At 46.0% G+C, this 19,670-nt stretch overlaps 1 protein-coding gene across 1 annotated transcript in view; it reads right to left on the bottom strand.

Annotated features, from left to right (window-relative positions):
* Positions 1 to 11,253, bottom strand: part of hmcn1 (hemicentin 1) — a gene marked incomplete at its 5' end in the record, with an annotated part of 337,372 nt that extends 326,119 nt beyond the window's left edge. The window contains one exon of the mRNA XM_084311219.1: positions 10,983 to 11,253. Within this exon, the coding sequence (XP_084167345.1) occupies positions 10,983 to 11,253 (271 nt within the window). The remainder of the gene's footprint in view (positions 1 to 10,982) is intronic.
* Positions 11,254 to 19,670: the final 8,417 nt, after the last annotated feature.

Raw genomic sequence — 19,670 nt, 5'->3', positions numbered from 1 at the left:
GCGGCCCTCGCAGGAATGGGAGTGGCTGGCTCTGCGCTGACATGGCTGTCATCATACCTCAATGACCGCTCCTACCAAGTGTCATGGAGAGGGACCCTGTCGGCCACCCGCCCCCTGCGGACGGGTGTCCCCCAGGGCTCGGTTTTAGGACCCCTTCTCTTCTCCCTCTACACTAAATCACTGGGTAACATTATCACGTCTCATGGCTTCTCCTACCATTGTTATGCCGACGATACTCAACTCTTCCTCTCCTTCCCTCCCTCAGATATCCACGTCTCTGAGCGGATCTCGGCCTGTCTGTCCGACATCTCAGCCTGGATGACGTCCAACCACCTCAAACTGAACCTAAGCAAAACAGAATTGCTCCACCTGCCGGCCAAATCCTCCCCCCTAACCGACCTTTCAATCACAGTCGAGAATACAGCTGTGACTGCGTCCCCGACCGCCAAGAACCTTGGTGTTGTCCTCGACGACCAGTTGAACTTCTCTGCTCACATCGCAGCGACGACCAGAACCTGCCGATTCCTCCTGAGCAACGTCAGAAGGATACGCCCCTTCCTGACAAAAGAAGCCACCCAACTCCTCGTCCAATCAACAGTCATCTCCCGCCTCGACTACTGCAATGCACTGCTCGCTGGCCTCCCGGCCACTGCCACTAAGCCTCTTCAACTCATTCAGAACGCAGCGGCCCGCCTGATCTCAAACCTACCGAAGTCGGCCCATGTCACCCCACTTCTTAGGGACCTGCACTGGCTCCCCATTGCTGCACGAATCCGCTTCAAGGCCCTCGACCTAGCATACCGTGCGGCAAAGGGAACCGCTCCCGCCTACCTCCGGTCAATGGTCTCTAACTACACACCCTCAAGACCCCTACGCTCTGCATCTTCTGGCCGCCTCAGACCTACTCCTATCCAAGCTCCGGGAGGGTCATCAAAGAGAAGTCGCCTATTCTCAGTCCTTGCCCCACAATGGTGGAATGAACTACCCACCCCAGTTAGGACAGCCGAATCACGTCCAATCTTTCGCCGTCGACTAAAGACGCACTTCTTCAACCATTATCTGAATTAAAAAAAAAAAAAAAACAATAAAAAAATCTAACCCTAACTAACCGTACTGTCATGCACTTGTCCTAATAAACTAACCTACACTGTAGCACTCAACACTTTGATGAACATTGTTGCTCAGCTGATAGAGTTGTGCCCTTCCTGATGGCTTGTCGTACAGAACTTGTAAGTCGCTTTGGATAAAAGCGTCAGCTAAATGACTAAATGTAAATGTAAAAAATGTAAACATGTTGCTAAAGCAGCCTTCAGGTATGAGTACGTTCCTAAGAACATGTTGCTAAAGCAGCCTTCAGGTATGAGTATGTTCCTAAGAACATGTTGCTAAAGCAGTCTTCAGGTATGAGTACGTTCCTAAGAACATATTGCTAAAGCAGCCTTCAGGTATGAGTACGTTCCTAAGAACATGTTGCTAAAGCAGCCTTCAGGTATGAGTATGTTCCTGAGAACATGTTGCTAAAGCAGCCTTCAGGTATGAGTATGTTCCTGAGAACATGTTGCTAAAGCAGCCTTCAGGTATGAGTATATTCCTGAGAACATGTTGCTAAAGCAGCCTTCAGGTATGAGTACGTTCCTGAGAACATGTTGCTAAAGCAGCCTTCAGGTATGAGTACGTTCCTATGAACATGTTGCTAAAGCAGCCTTCAGGTATGAGTATGTTCCTATGAACATGTTGCTAAAGCAGCCTTCAGGTATGAGTATGTTCCTGAGAACATGTTGATAAAGCAGCCTTCAGGTATGAGTACGTTCCTGAGAACATGTTGCTAAAGCAGCCTTCAGGTATGAGTACGTTCCTAAGAACATGTTGCTAAAGCAGCCTTCAGGTATGAGTACGTTCCTAAGAACATGTTGCTAAAGCAGCCTTCAGGTATGAGTACGTTCCTAAGAACATGTTGCTAAAGCAGCCTTCAGGTATGAGTATGTTCCTGAGAACATGTTGCTAAAGCAGCCTTCAGGTATGAGTACGTTCCTAAGAACATGTTGCTAAAGCAGCCTTCAGGTTAGGGCTGGGCGATATAACGATAAATATCGCGATATATTTTAATAATCGATATCGAATATCGAAATTAAAAAAAAATCGAAAAATCGTTTTTTTTTTTTTTTTTTTTTTTACCTGCAACAGGGCAGTTTTAAAACCAGAGACAGTGGACAGACTTATCTTTCTTGCCTGCAACTTAAAGTAATGGCTTTGCTTGTCCAAATGACAATACTGACCAAATTCAGATTTCTTTTTCTCTTGTCCATTTATTTTGTTTGCTTTCTAATTTAAAATACATTTTGAAACCGTCTGTACACAGTAGGCTATGTGTGCTAGCAGAACTAGACTCCAGTCACGAGTCACAGTGCACATGTGCGGTGGTTTGTCCACCAAAAAAGCGCCAAAAGATCGAAAATAAACTAGCAGAGCCAGAACTGTTCAACTCCTCTGGAGCCACAGCCAGCAGAGAAGCCGGTTTACTTTAGCTTTTAAACCAGCTGCAGCCTGAGAACTGGAGTGTGAGGGGATGTAACACTAAAGATGGCGGCAATGACAAAGAATTGCTGCAAAATAAACATACATCTGTTGTTAAAAAAAATAAAAAAAATAAAAAAAATTTATACTTATAACAATTCGATAATTATCGATATCGAGAAATAAAATAAAATTATCATATCGTTATCGCGATATGATTTTTTTCCATATCGCCCAGCCCTACTTCAGGTATGAGTATGTTCCTAAGAACATGTTGCTAAAGCAGTCTTCAGGTATGAGTATGTTCCTGAGAACATGTTGCTAAAGCAGCCTTCAGGTATGAGTATGTTCCTGAGAACATGTTGCTAAAGCAGCCTTCAGGTATGAGTACGTTCCTGAGAACATGTTGCTAAAGCAGTCTTCAGGTATGAGTACGTTCCTGAGAACATGTTGCTAAAGCAGCCTTCAGGTATGAGTACGTTCCTAAGAACATGTTGCTAAAGCAGTCTTCAGGTATGAGTACGTTCCTGAGAACATGTTGCTAAAGCAGCCTTCAGGTATGAGTATGTTCCTGAGAACATGTTGCTAAAGCAGCCTTCAGGTATGAGTATGTTCCTGAGAACATGTTGCTAAAGCAGCCTTCAGGTATGAGTATGTTCCTGAGAACATGTTGCTAAAGCAGCCTTCAGGTATGAGTATATGTTCCTGAGAACATGTTGCTAAAGCAGCCTTCAGGTATGAGTATGTTCCTGAGAACATGTTGCTAAAGCAGCCTTCAGGTATGAGTACGTTCCTATGAACATGTTGCTAAAGCAGCCTTCAGGTATGAGTACGTTCCTGAGAACATGTTGCTAAAGCAGCCTTCAGGTATGAGTATGTTCCTAAGAACATGTTGCTAAAGCAGCCTTCAGGTATGAGTGAGCTCCTGAGATGAAAGCTGAGAGGAGCACAGACTACAAAGCTAAATGGAGTTGAAAACTATTGCTCTCTCGGAGCACCGCAGGGCATGTCTCACCACCGGCACAGCCCTAAAAATTAAAGGCTGTCTTAATATTCCGGGCCAGGTCATTTTGGAAGATGAAACGCTCAGAGGTCCACTGTAGCCACACTCCTCGCTCGCGCTACGTCTGATCCTTGAAGAACCCTCCCTCCCTCCCTCCCTCCACCTCCTCCTCGTGGCATTCCTGCCTAATAGCATCATTATTGACTCTGTCCGGCTAAATGCAGGGCTCTCTGTAATCTCGCATGGGTGGGGCGGTTCAAACAAAAAAGCGGTGTCCTGTAGTAGTGGTAGTAGTAGTAGAAGAAGAAGAAAACAAAAGATCGGGTAGGAAGGGGTTAAAAAAGGCTAACAAAGGGAGTTGTGAGATGACGGTCTTTGATCCTGTTGAAGGGGGTATAAGATATCCCGTCATCACCCCACATCACCGCACACCCTCAGCTTTGGTCCTTCTCCGCCCCAACCACAGATGACTTGGCAGGGAGGGAGAAGCAGGGATGGCTATCAACACAGCGGAACCAATCTCCCAGAGCACATAGCGGGAGGCAGGAACTGGTGGCAGTTAACCCCATTTTACCCCCATACATATAGATTTAGTTGTGGCCAGCCCACCACAATATGGTTGTTTTAAGGGTTGTTACGGTACCACTAAAGGACGCTTTAAACAGAAAAACATCCATCGGACCACAAGAGTAGTGGACATTTTCATCGATGCCTGTTGTTTCCAGTTTTCCACCTTGTTTTGAAGGGGCAGTTGGGGATGTTTTCTTTTAGGCTCAAGGCCCACCACAATGTCAAACAAGCCCACCACAAAGAGATACACCAGACCAATACAATAACACACTAACAACGTTTACGATCTTATGCAACTAAAAATCATTTTCCAGTCCACTGATTCACTTGACATTGTATCTGACCCACCCATCCCAGCTTGTCACCACCGCGAATAACCTCAAAACCTGCTGTGGTTGATACTCCAAGAGGACATCGGTTGTCTCAAAATAGTGAATTCTGAAGTTATCAGACAAAGTGAATAGTTGTCACTGTCAGTTAAATTAGTCAAGGATAGAGAAGCAGGGATGGTGTTTAAGCAGGGATGCACTACTAGTATCGGATATGGGTTTAAAATGTGGTATCTATATCAAGATAATTTCCGCAATACTAAAACCTGATGCCAAGAGCTATGTGTAAACATGCAAATCCACTTTGTTTTCTGCATTTCACACAGTGAGATGTTAAAGATTTAATTCCAATTTTTGGACCCCTAGCCCTATTGCTTACTTACCAATGATGATGTTGATTGGTAGAGTCCTTTCTCAGCACGATCCATGCTGTTACTCATACTAGCTCCGGTAGTTAAGCCACAAACCAATGCAAAGTCAATGGGGTCAAGTTTCTGTCCATACAGTACAAGCTGACTGACACCAGAGACTGGAGCGAGGTGGAGCCTGGCTGGTCACACCAGAAGCTATTTCTCCGCACTGGTCAACAAGAGATTCTGCTCCTCCGTTCCGATCACATGTAGAGACAATAGATCAGATGCGGAACTATCGCTGAAGATGGCGAGCTGTGGCCATGGAGCTCTGGTATGAATGGGTGGATTCCCATGGTTTCAGCCAAAGCAAGCAGATGTCAGTCAGCCAAATAGCATTGCACTGCATTGCTGGAACACTGGAACAAGCACGTGATAACAAAGGAATCATAAACTTTTTAGTTTGTTTCATTTGGAAAGTTTCAAAGTCAAAGTCTAATTGTCTTGATGTGGGCAAGCTGATATCAGTCAATCAGGCAGATCAGTCAGTCATACATCCAGGCAGTCCATCAGTCAATAATTTATATTGACAGTTACGTAACAAGGGAACTGCAAACCAACTCCATGAAGTTGATTTTGGCAGATTTCAAAGTTGAGTCTTGAAACTCTGTTGATGACGTGAGCAAGCTGGTTTAGATCAATCAGTAATGCACACTGACTGATCACAAAATAATTGCAAACCAGCTCCAACAGGTAATTGCTTTCATTGGTTTACTGTGGAGAATGTCAAAGTTTTAGTTTTTAGTTTAGTTTTTGTGTACAGGAATACTGTGACACTATAACATAATGGTATGCTGGGTTTAAATTGGAGGCAGCCAATAATATAGTTGTCTAATCCCTTTCTGCTTGGTTTGTAGGGTTAGTTATGCATGCACATGCTTACGTGTGTGTGTGTGTGTGTGTGTGTGTGTGTGTGTGTGTGTGTGTGTGTGTGTGTGTGTGTGTGTGTGTGTCCGTGTGTGTGTATGCCCATGTGTGTGTGTTTGTGTGTGTGCAAAGTGCGCTAACTCTCCCACTGACCCGAGGCACTGTGCTTTGACCCATCTCAATCTCAACCAATAAAACATGTACACAAGCACACACAGGAGACACACACACAGGAGACACACACACAGGAGACACACACACAAGAGACATACACACCCTCTCACAGCAAGGTGGTGTTTATGGGAAGCATCATGGTGTGTAAGGACGTCAGCAGGGTAAGCTGAGAAGAGGGCAAAGATGGGAACCTCGTCAAACAGCTCTCTAGGGTAGTTACTGCTAAAGCAGAAATGGGAAGCGGTAATGCAACAAGGAAACCCAGATATAATGCTTCCATGACCGTATCAGTGCTCAGCGGGATCAGATTATTAAAGCAAAACACATGCACGCACGCACACACACACACGCACACACACACACACATACAACCCCACAAAACAAAATGACTCATAAGAATACTCTTGCGTTCTCTTTCTCTTTCTCTGCAGGATGGAGAAAAGGTGTGTGTGTTTGGGGCGGGGGGCTTCCTGAGTGCTCTTCCCACACAATCCTGACCCCAATATCTAGGCATTCTCCTGACTTGCCTCACACATACACACACACACACACACACACACACACACACACACACACACACACATTAAACACACACTCCTCCCAACATCCTCAACTCACCACACTCACACATGTACTCTACACACCCCTCCTGACAGCCTCACCTCTCTCACACACACACACACACACACACACACACACACACACACACACACACACACACACACACACACACACACACACACACACACAGCACTCCTCCCGACATCCTCAACTCACACACACACACGTTACATGCAAATCACACACACAACCTCACACAAACACACACACACGCACACACACACAACCTCACACAAACACACACACTGCTGTGTTTATGGTGTCAGACTGCAGCATAAATAGCAGGGGGCTCAGGCCTCCGATTCAAAAGTGGCCAAAGCAAACAGGAGGCCTGCAATATCACGCTGCTGCAGTCAGATAGATAGAAAACACAGCAAGATGCTTTTAGATCATAAACTGCACAGAGAGCTCTGTATGAAGAAAAAACATCTTAGGAAAATAGAAATAAAGAGATGGGGGAGGGAGAGATAGAGAGAGGGAGGGAGAGAGAGTGAGAGAGAGAGAGATAGGGGAGAGAGGGGGAGAGAGAGAGAAAGGGGGAGAGAGAGGGAGAGAGAGAGGGAGAGAGATAGGGGGGATAGAGGGGGAGAGGGAGGGAGAGAGAGGGAGAGAAAGAGAGGGGGAGAGAGAGAGAGAGGGTGGATGGAGAGGAAGAGAAAAGGAGCGATAGAGATGGAGATAGAGAGAGGGGGAGAGAGATGGGGAGAGAGAGGGAGGGAGAGAAGGAGAGCGATATAGACAGGGAGGGAGAGAGGGGGGGGAGAGAGAGGGAGAGAGAGGGGGGAGATAGGGAGAGAGAGAGGGGAGAGAGGGGAGGGAGAGAGAGGGAGATAGAGAGGGATGGAGAGAGAGGGGGAGGGAGAGAAAGAGAGGGAGAGAGAGATAAAGAGGGAGAGAGAGAGAGGGGGAGGGAGAGAGAGAGAGAAACAGACAGAGAGACAACAGCGTTAAGAGGAAGTGTAGACTTGAGCCAGCCTGCTGTGCTAATCATTCCTCTATCCCCAGGGGGATTGAAAGAAACACATTCTGACATCCTCATAAACATTTAAAGGAGCGAGTCAATGGACCGGGGGGTGGGGGGGGGGTGCGTGGCTTAACTCTGCGAAGGACAAATACACAGGAAGGAGTTTGTGTGCAGAAAAATAAATTGGAAGCAAGTTTTAGGGTTCATCTACTACTACAGAGAAGTCTGATTTACAGTATGTGGAGAAAAGTCCAGATTATCTCTCTCTCTTCTTCCCTTTCTTCCTTCTTCCTCTCTGTCTCTCCCCAACAACTCTGGACATTGGTCTGCAGAAAAGTCCAAACTGTGTGCAGAAATGTCATATTGGTGTGCAAAAGATTTCCTTATATTTGTTCGTAGAAAAGTCACAATTTCAATCTACTATAAGCAGAACACCCTGGTACTTAGCGAGATACCGATCGAATGCAGCTAGTGTTTTGTTAAGGGCGGAGTTAAGGATTGGGCCTTTACATAGCTTATCACACTATCATCATTTCATTTCCTCCCGTTCTCTCACCCAAGGTGCCCCACATCACACGCCATTCATCATTTTCTAATGACAAATAAAATTCCTCAAAGGCACAGACTAACGATAATGGATTCGTTATTTGGGAAAACTTCAAATAACGCAAGCGTTTGTTAAATATAACCTATTTTCATTGGCGCAGAGCGAGAGGAGCTCGAAGCTATACGATCAAGGAATTATACAGGAATTTTTGCAGAGGAGAGCACCCCACATCTGGAATACTGATCTCTCTCCTCGCCTCAGATTCATTCTCTCTCTCTCCCGCTCTCTCATCCCCAGAAATCTCTTGCTGCAGTAGCCCGCTCTATTTTGTCTTCGCTGATTTTATGTCACTGTAAAGAGTGCTGTGGCGATCCACTTCAAACTTGATTCGGTTTGAAACTTGGTAGTAACATCTAATGACCCCAGACACAGTTTGAGTATCGCTTCAAAGCATTCCTACGTGCTCCGATGAGGACAGGGGATGTAAAATGTATTTGGCAGAGAGAGGTCAAAAGTCTGTCCAAAGAGAAGTCTGTTCACTCTGCCGCCATCTTGATAACGCTGGACTAACAAGACCTGACCCCCATCTCTCTGGACGGGGAGTAATCCGTATCTAAGAATCTTTCGTACATTTCACCGTTTCTCTTTCATATTTGAAGTCACTGGTGAATTGCAGACAACACGGAATGATTAATTTGGTCAAAGGGGAAAGATTTTGTGATACAAAAATGCCTTTTTTCCACCATGCATGCCTCCTTAGTACCATGGCAACCACTTACTGCACATTTAACCTCAAGATTAAGTAGATTGTAGTTTTCACAAAATCACATCACATCTAATTATTTCCACTGAATATGTATGTTTTGTAGCAAGTAGTTTCTTTGTTGTCGTCATCTTGTGGTTTTCACCATTCAAAACGGCCAGTGCTCTGTCACCTCATTACCGTGTCTGGCAAGATCTGAGCAACAATGCAGTTTAGTCAGAGGGTTGGAGCACAAATGTGTATCCATGACAAAAAAATTACTTTATCTCTCTCTCTCTCTCTCTCTCTCTCTCTCTCTCTCTCTCTCTCTCCCCATCTCTGTTCTTCTCTCTCTCCCTCTGTCCTTCAGTGCCAGTGCAGCTCAGTGTCATCTATAATGACAGAATACACTTCAGCGTATATGAAAGTGGAAGTAACATTATTATCCTAGTATGGTTTGGGACCCAAAATGGGTCATGCCCCTTTCCGTTTGAATCCTCACAGTCAGAGTGTGAAGGATTCAAAGTATCACCTGGGTGTTGTTTTAGAACCAGTTATCTTGCAGCTCTCTCTCTCCAATCATCATCTCTCTTTATATGTATTTCCAACCCTCCTATCTTCCTTCTCTCTCTCTCTCGCACACTTCTCTCAACACACACAGAAACACACACACTCCAGCAGAGTAGCCTATTTTTCTAGAGAGCGCGCGATCCAGGCGCGCACTGGTCTGCAAGCGCGCAACCTCAAACGTTGTTGACCGACACCTCTTCAGTTCTCACCTCAACTTCAGCACACAAACCACAAACCCCATGCAATGACGCCAGCTTTTGTTTACGGTTTGTGAAGTAGGTGCGGGGACTTCCCTCCCTCTCCGAGGAATGCAAATACAGACCCATGATATAGTGCCTGGGCTCCCATGACCCAAGTTGTGGTTTCCCCTTACTTTGAACATTTGTAAATGCAAGGAGGAAAATTATAAAGAAAATATTGGATGGGTGGATGGGTGGACATGCACCTGCGCGTGGTTTCTGTTTAATAAAGGAAATGCCTAATAAACTATAATCAATCGTGTTGATTAAAAACAGTCCAATCATGTATGCAATACCAGTATTGTTGTTGGATTGCTGTGAGTGTGTGACCTAAACGCGTCACCTAGCTCTCCTTCGAGCAGATGGAAATCCTACTGGTGGAGTCCACGGCTCAGATGATCTACTGATGCAGTCCCACAGGCTCAGATTATCTACTGATGGAGTCCACAGGCTCAGATTATCTACTGATGGAGTCCACAGGCTCAGATTATCTACTGGTGGAGTCCACAGGCTCATATTATCTACTGGTGGAGTCCACAGGCTCAGATTATCTACTGGTGGAGTCCACAGGCTCAGATTATCTACTGGTGGAGTCCACAGGCTCAGATTATCTACTGGTGGAGTCCACAGGCTCAGATTATCTACTGATGGAGTCCACAGGCTCAGATTGTGGAGTCCACGGCTCAGATGATCTACTGATGCAGTCCACAGGCTCAGATTATCTACTGATGGAGTCCACAGGCTCAGATTATCTACTGATGGAGTCCACAGGCTCAGATTATCTACTGGTGGAGTCCACAGGCTCAGATTATCTACTGGTGGAGTCCACAGGCTCAGATTATCTACTGATGGAGTCCACAGGCTCAGATTATCTACTGGTGGAGTCCACAGGCTCAAATTATCTACTGGTGGAGTCCACAGGCTCAGATTATCTACTGGTGGAGTCCACAGGCTCAGATTATGGTGAAATAATCCAATCATGAATGCAATGACAGGCTATATTGTATGGGTCCTATGGTCGTCCGAATGAGAGCAGCTAACCTGCGTGGTGATGATGATGATGATGATGATGATGATGATGATGATAATCATCCAGCTCCCAGGAAGACCAAACTCCGTCCGAGTCGTACACTAACCCGAGCGGAATGCTAATGATAGTGACAGCGAGGCTGAACATCTGTGCGCGGAGACAATGCCCCCTGTTCTCATCCAGAGGGCTGGAGTGTGAGTAAACTATTAGATTGCTCACATTTAGGTGGCGCTTTTGTCTGCTAAACAGGGAGTAAATAAACCCACAGTGACTGACTGACTTACTTAAGTGAAGTGCAGAAAGTCTGCAGGAGAAAAAGTAACACATATCACCACCATGCATTGAGGAAAAACTCTGTTGCTGCTCAATAATGGTTGTGTAATTCAAATGCACATGCTTTACCTGGGTCATGGAACGGGACCAGGGCGAAGTTATACAGGGTTTTCTTCGGTCTACTTAGGGATGTCTCCAAAATCTTGGATGCGCCTTCAATAACCTGGACCAGGTCGTCGTACATTGAGCCTGTCACGTCAAAAACGAACGCCAGCGTGGAGGCTCCCTCGGGGATCTCCTCCTGTGTGCCACCCGTGCCTCCCGTGTCTTGTCCGGTGGTGGACAGAGCTACGAGGAGGACCTGCAGCACAAGGGACAACGACACGAGTCTGATGCCCATTCTTCTTCCAGACCGAACGGCCCTCTCGAGGAAAAGTTCTGGTCTTGTCTTCTGCTGTGTTCTCCAATCGGAACCTCAAGGTGAATATCTAGGTAAAACGAGACATCGGGCTCACAAAACGAACACTCGCGGGTGATTTTAAACACCCTATTCCTGCAAAAGAGCAGATGAATGGCAAAAAGGTAAAAGAAAAGAGCCCTCCTCTTGTTGATGCTGTTGGTCTCTTCTGCAGATTCTGTGCGCACGGCTGGTTGCAAACACTGTTCTGTGAGCGCTCTGAGGGTCTGAGCTCCTTCAGCGCTCGTACCGAGGTTTGAAGGCTCTGTGAGTCAGGGGGGCTCTGTGACACCCGCGACCCTCCAGGCAGGGAGAAGAGAAGACGATCCATGCAGAATAGCAGGCTCTGATTGGCTGAGAGCATTTTGGGCCTGAGAGTGTATAAATACCCTAATTTACACATCGGCATCGTCAAACTTTTAATTGCTGTAATAGCCTTATAAATTATGATGTGTTATCATATTTATATAGACTATGCATTGCTGAATGAATGAAAACTTTATTTAACAGATTGCAGAATGGGTACAATACAGTACGGCTCAATACACACAATTGTTAAGGAGATGCAGACTAGAGAAAGACGTTTGTCTTGTTTACATCAGGGTCCCCCTGCTATTATCACATATCGAACACACAGCACAAAAACAACACAATACACATAATTAGGAGGCTACTATAAGGTGCACTTCTCACAGGGCCGTTACTTGAGAGACGTTTACTTTTTAATGGGTTGTCTTTGATTGGCAGAATAAATCAAGAAGAATGTCACCGTGTGAACTCTAAAAACTGAAATAGCCAACTCAGGCAAATCCCCAAAGTCAAAAAGGCACAAGAGGAACTACGAGGTTTTCCAGACGTTTCTTTATCGCCATCTAGAGGTGACGCCATGATATTGATTGATTGATTGATTGATTGAAAACTTTATTAACAGATTGCATATTTGGGTACAGTACACAGCTCAATACATACAATTTAGTGCTGTGACAAACTGTCAAAAAGGGCTTTAGTTTTTGAGATACCCCTACCGGAGGTAGAACAAAACACAAGCATGTTTTTCCTCATCTCTAAGGTCTCCCATATATGAAATGGATTCTTGTATAAAAATATTTTACTGCAAAACTTGTTAAATTGATAGATATTGTTATACACCCCCAAAGGAAAACATAACCTAAATATAGCCTGGCCGTATGGGAGTTGAGACATATAAACTCATGTAGATTAATAATACAAGCTCCAAGAGCTTTCAAATTTGACATGCTAGCAGTCAGACAGTTGCTTAACATAATAGAAAAACCTGGATGTGAATATCTTTATGCATGTAGGAAATATATACCTATGTACACATACTTAAAATAAGCGGAGATGTAAAAAATGAATATCTATGCAGAATGTTCTCATTTACTTTGTAGTAGCTCTGCCATGGATTGTCATAGAAACAAATATGAGGGCTTCTTCGGAAAGGTGTGGTTGTGCTGAATCCAGCAATACCACATGTGTAAATATAGCATGCATGGTCAGGGAGTTACATCAGTAAATGTATGAGGTGTCCTAAATGAAAGAAAATTAAACATTGACATAATGAAGTCTTCAGTCTAAAGCCCATTATCAGTGGTGAGAAGCATGTTGACCAATTCAATGTTACTGCAAAGCAAAAGTCACTTGAGGTAATGTTCTGGTCTATAATGTTAATATATTTATGATACATTTAATAAATTATACATTTCATATGATACATTTTATGATACTTCATATGGAAACAAAGATCCAATTGAATCAGGTTGAAATAGAAATAGAACACCTTTATTTCAATCTACTGCGTTCTGAGCCCCCTGCTGTATTCGCTGTACACACACATGACTGTGTGGCCAGGTTCAGCTCTAACTCCATAGTGAAGTTTGCGGACGACACGGTGGTGGTGGGCCTGATCTCTAACAAGGACGAGAAGGCCTATCGGGAGGAGGTTGATGAACTGGCACACTGGTGCCAGTGATATGGACCCTATGCAATTTGCATACAGGCCAAACAGGTCCACTGACGATGCGGTCTCCCAAGTACTGCACAGCACCCTCTCTCACCTTGACCGCCAGAAGGGGGGCTGTGTGAGACTGTTGTTCATTGACTACAGCTCAGCGTTCAACACCATAGTCCCCACCAGACTGGTGGACAAGCTGATCGAGCTGGGTCTGAGCTCCGCTCTGAGCGCCTGGGTACTGGACTTTGAGTGAAAGACCCCAGGCGGTCAGGGTGGGCGGTCAGACCTCCAACACCATCACCCTGAGCATCGGGTCCCCCCAGGGCTGTGTTCTGAGCCCCCTGCTGTACTCACTTTACACACACGACTGTGTGGCCAAGTTCAGCTCCAACTCCATAGTGAAGTTTGCGGACGACACGGTGGTGGTGGGGCTGATCTCGGACAACGACGAGAAAGCCTACCGGGAGGAGGTTGAGGTACTGGAACGCTGGTGCCAGGACAACAGCCTGCTCCTGAACATTGGTAAAACCAAGGAGCTGATCGTGGATTTTAGGAGGAGACAGCAGGAGACACACACACCACTGAGGATAAACGGGGCTACCGTGGACAGGGTGAGCAGCTTCAAGTACCTGGGGGTCCACATCTCAGAGGACCTGACATGGACAACACACATAGACTCAGTCGTTAAAAAGGCGAAGCAGCGCCTCTACCACCTGAGACAGTTAAAGAAGTTCAGAGTATCTGGGAAGATACTCCAGTCCTTCTACTCCGGAGCTGTAGAGAGCATCTTGACTGGAAACATCACTGCCTGGTATGGCAACAGCACGGCACAGGACAAGAAGGCCCTACAGAGAGTGGTGCGCTCAGCCGAGCGTACCACGGGTATTGCACTACCAACCCTGCAGGTCCTATACAACAAGAGGTGCAAATCCAGAGCCTGCAGGATAATGAAAGACCGTCACCACCCCAACAACAGCCTGTTCATGCTGCTGCGGTCAGGCAAATGCCTGCGAGCACCAGTAACGAGGACAGAGAGACTTAGGCTCAGCTTCTTCCCACAGGCCATCAGAGCCTTGAACTCTCCACGCACAAGCACACATGAGCACACACACAACACACACACTGTACACGCTCACACACTAGCAGCCACTTTAACATGAGCACACACACTCATGCTGCACACGCTCACACTACGGACATGTTACGTACCCCAGTGGGGAGACGCAACGCTAGGCCACAGACAGGGTAGGTGAGGGTGCAGTGACACAAAACTCAGAGACAATTTGCAAAATAATAATATTTATTTCACAAAATTCAAATCAGCAACACAGAGAGCAAGGAGGACTTACCAGTGAGCACCAAATGAAATATCAAAAAGAAATAAAAGCCCACCCCCCCCTTTACAGGCGCGGATGCCCCAAAGTACAGGTGGTGGTGCTCACTTCTAAAGCTGGTGTCTTTAACAGTAGCTCACCTACGTGATGCAAAATGTAGACCCAGGGTATCTTCCTGTCCTCAATGTCCCTGTGTGCAAAACAAAAGATTAATAAACAAGAAAAACAATCACCATAGACTGGGTGACGAGGAATAAACAAATACACAAACAGGTTATGGGCAAAACAGAAATGTACAACTACCAAACTAATGCCAAACAGGCCACAGCTCTATACAACACACAAACAGCACGAAACTATACTAAAGTCCTAAACTAACTGACAGCACAAAGTGCCAGAGCCTTCACCAGCTCTATACCAAAGACATACAAAGATGAGCTCGCACACAGACACAGACCAAGTATAGTTACCACCACACACAGACCAAGTATAGTTACCACCACACACAGACCAAACGAACCAGGGAGCTCACTAACACTGCACACAAATGGGTATATGAAGGAGTGTGGAGCCTGATTGCCTGACGAGCCTCAGCTGCTGCTGCTGCTGCTGCTGTTGTTGCTGGAACTGAGACACCTGAGAGTGGGGATATGTAGACACAAGAGGGAGACAAGACAACAACAAACAAAGCATGCCTATATATACAACAAATAACATACATTACTCCCTCTATATACATACATAAGGACACCGTCCGTAACACCCCCCCCATAAAGAGTCAGCCCATGGCTGGCGACAACACAACACACAATCCATGTCCCCCATTTGTTTTTCCCAAAGAACACACATCATAACACAAAACAAAACATCCACCACTGCCATCAACCAACCAGACCATCACATCCCGCTTCTTCATACCTCTCTTGGTAGCATTTGATATGATCAGGGGTGCTGTTGACACAAAATGTCCAGGGGTACAGCAGTCCCAACACCAACATCAAAAGTATTAAGACCGTGGTCTGAGAAGGCACCTCACAAAAAAAACAGAGGGATGGTCCACGGTTAAAACGCACAATGGCAGACTGCTGCCCTCTTTCTCCTCAAAGAAAAACACATAATACAATGTGAGAAAGTCCACACAGCACAGCACAAAATGCAGCGTCACAATACGCCGAGCAGCAGAGAGACCCCCCTCAGAGACAGCACTAGCCTCATGCAGCCACTTTTCAAGGCTGCACACACAAGACAACAAACCCCTCACCTGAGGTTTGTTGTGAAGAGTCTCTCCCATCAGCTGCTTCCTTAACAGCCTCAAAGGGCCGCCTATTGACCGAATGTTATCCACACAAGAACTGACCACCTCTCTGCTTCCAGCTATCCCTGGAGCAGGAGCAGTAAATGAACATGTGGCCAAACCAGCGTCTTCACTCTGGGCAACTACCAGCTTACCACGAGTCCTGGGTAACCGTGTTGCCTCAGAGGCTAGTGTACCCCGCCGAATCGTCACCCTGTCACTCGTCACAACTACAGGTTGTGTAGCACGGGTGATCGTACACACTGGCAATACCTCAGGGAGCAACGGAGCAAACACATCAGGGCACAAAACAGTAGGGTGATCCAAAACTGTAACACATGGCATAACTCTGCCACCAGCGATGTCATTACCCAATAAAAAGGTGACACCTCCCACTGGTAATGATGGGCGCACGCCCACCTTGAACACCCCCTTTGCCAACCCGCAGGTTAAATGTATCTGATGGAGGGGCACCGACACAAAGCCCATGCCGATCTCCTGCACCAACACACTAGAGCCAGTCGATGACTCACCACAAAACGGCAACATGTCTGATATGATAAATGACTGTGCTGCCCCAGTATCCCGCAGTATGCGTACTGGAGGCTGGTCCAACTCACTGCCACTGAGTGAGACCAACCCGTCCGACATAAACGGATCGTAACTGGGACCTGGTATGTCACACACCATCTGGACCAAACCAACCGCTTTAGGTCGTCCATCTGTCTGAGACTGCTCCTTGCGTCTCAAAACAACACAGTCACTTATAATGTGGCCCACCTGATGACAGTAAAAACACTCCCGCTCCTCCTTGTAGCGGGGAGACACTGAGCGGGGCGGACTAGTCTGTCCAACATAGCCACTGCGGCGGATCTGCGGCGGACTAACATGTGACCTAGCTGGAGTGTGAGCAGAGGGATAAAAGGTCCTACCCTCATGACGTAATGTACCAAAAGTTTGCCTATGGGTCAGCACAAACTCGTCAGCGAGCACTGCAGCCTGAGCCAACGTACCCACTTTTTGCTCATTCAGATATGTAGCCAAACGGTCATTCAGACTATTTTTAAACTCCTCCAGCAACAGTAACTCAGACAGTGACTCAAAATCAGACACGTCACTCGCCTTACACCACCGGAAAAATAGAGACTCCTTCTCACGAGCGAACTCCACAAAAGTCCTGCCAGGCAACTTTTTGTGAGCTCGGAATTTTTGCCTATATGCCTCTGGCACCAACTCATAGGCTCGAAGTACAGCAGTCTTAATTGCGTCATAAGACAAACTGTCGCTGAGAGGGAGGGCAGACAAAATCTCCTGGGCTTTCCCAGTGAGCTTACATTGGAGCAAGAGAGCCCAGACCTCTTTAGGCCACTTTAATGAGGTAGCAACTCGCTCAAAAGCATTAAAATAGGAGTCTACCTCCGCCTCACGAAATTGAGGTACCAGAGATATAAGTCTACTTACATCATAAGCCCCCACAGCCGTGGAAGAGGGTTGAGCAGGACTCCCAATTTTAACAGCTTCAAGCTCCAGCTGCTTCATTTTAATTTCAGCGTCCACCCGGTGGCTGTCAGCCTCTAGCCGGCGGTTCTCAGTGTCCAGCTCCATTTTCCTAATAGCCAACCTGTGACTATGAACTGAGTCCCTCTCCTCCCTCTGTGCCTCAAATTGCAACCGTGCCAAACTTAACTTAAGACTGGCCTCCTCAGTACTCCCACTAGGGAAGGGTGAATCATGTCTGGGCACTGGAGACGTGACACCCGAAAGGGGAGGCTTATCCTCCTCTACCCCATCTGCAACCGGGTCCACCACCGCCCCCTCTACCCCCTCATGCTCCGTGTCCGAGGCCGACTGAGGGGAAGAAATAAAAGACGCCCCCTCACCCATACCAAGCACCTTTCTATATACTAAAAGGCGTACCACCTCCTCTCTCAGGTCAGCCTTCGTCCAACTTTTAGCAAGGCTGACCTGAAAATGTGAGGCGATAGCACAGAGATCCTCCTTCCTACACTGATCCAAATTATCCACTGAGGGATCACTCAGAAACTCCTCCACACTAAAAGACGCCATGCCTACAAAGAGACACCAGCGCAAACATACACAGATCAAAATACCACCAAAAACCAACCTATCTAACGTGCCCACCGCACACCAACACCAACCGCCTGTCGCCTCTTAACGAGCCCCCATTTATGTTACTGTCGTGGAATATATTATCATGTCCTTATAGATCTGTGTTGAGATATCATGTTATACAGCGTGACTTTCAGTGTGACCAGCTTGACTGGTTAATGTGTGTATGTCTCTTTAAGAAGACTCCAACATCTCCCCAGCCATAACAAAATTGTTGTTGCTTCCAGTGACTGAGAACCATTTTTGTTTACCTTCATCATCATATCTGATATTATGTTACGTCTGACAACTGTGTATTTAACATATGTCTGAACAGAACTCTTGGTCAGTCTATGGCCAGACGCTAATGTGTTAACATGTTGTCTGACTGTAAACTGTCCTTTCATTGTGGCCACGGTGAAATAAACTCTTATTATTATTAATAATGACTCAGAATGTTGTAAACGGCTCATCATTTAGTCCTTTAATATTTCCCATTACATTACGTACCCCAGTGGGGAGACGCAACACTAGGCCACAGACAGGGTAGATGAGGGTGCAGTGACACAAAACTCAGAGACAATTTGCAAAATAATAATATTTATTTCACAAAATTCAAATCAGCAACACAGAGAGCAAGGAGGACTTACCAGTGAGCACCAAATGAACGCCCCAAAGTACAGGTGGTGGTGCTCACTTCTAAAGATGGTGTCTTTAACAGTAGGTCACCTACGTGATGCAAAATGTAGACCCAGGGTATCTTCCTGTCCTCAATGTCCCTGTGTGCAGAACAAAAGATTAATAAACAAGAAAAACAACCATAGGCTGGGTGACGAGGAATAAACAAATACACAAACAGGTTATGGGCAAAACAGAAATGTACAACTACCAAACTAATGCCAAACAGGCCACAGCTCTATACAACACACAAACAGCACGAAACTATACTAAAGTCCTAAACTAACTGACAGCACAAAGTGCCAGAGCCTTCACCAGCTCTATACCAAAGACATACAAAGATGAGCTCCCACACAGACACAGACCAAGTATAGTTACCACCACACACAGACCAAGTATAGTTACCACCACACACAGACCAAACGAACCAGGGAGCTCACTAACACTGCACACAAATGGGTATATGAAGGAGTGTGGAGCCTGATTGCCTGACGAGCCTCAGCTGCTGCTGCTGCTGCTGTTGTTGCTGGAACTGAGACACCTGGGCCCTATTCCCCGTACCTGGTTCAACTAAGTCGATCAAAAGTCCCATTATCCAGATTCAATTAACCAGATGTTTGAATCCGGGATTTCCCTGTTCCTCGAAGGTGGATTCAGTCTCGTTCATTCGAACCAGACTTGATACTCAGGATCAGTGCGCGCGGCCGCTTCAGTTGAAAAGACAGCAGGTGTCGATCGCAGAAATCCTGATTTTCTAACGGCATTGATTGATTGATTGATTTAAAACTTTATTAACAAGATTGCAGAATGGGTACAATACAGTACGGCTCAATAGCCTCGCCGACAAGTTAAATGCATAATCTATAGGCACATTTTAAGTCCCTTATTACCCCAATCAATCAGATTATATTTATTTAAATGTAACTGCTGGCAATAGGCTTAATGCCAATGGAATGAATAATCAAATGAGATC

Source organism: Notolepis coatsorum, assembly GCF_963971535.1.
Source record: "Notolepis coatsorum genome assembly, chromosome: 3".
NCBI classification, from domain to species: Eukaryota; Metazoa; Chordata; class Actinopteri; order Aulopiformes; family Paralepididae; genus Notolepis; species Notolepis coatsorum.
Note: the sequence above shows the minus strand (reverse complement) of the source record. Positions and strands in the feature narration are given on the sequence as shown.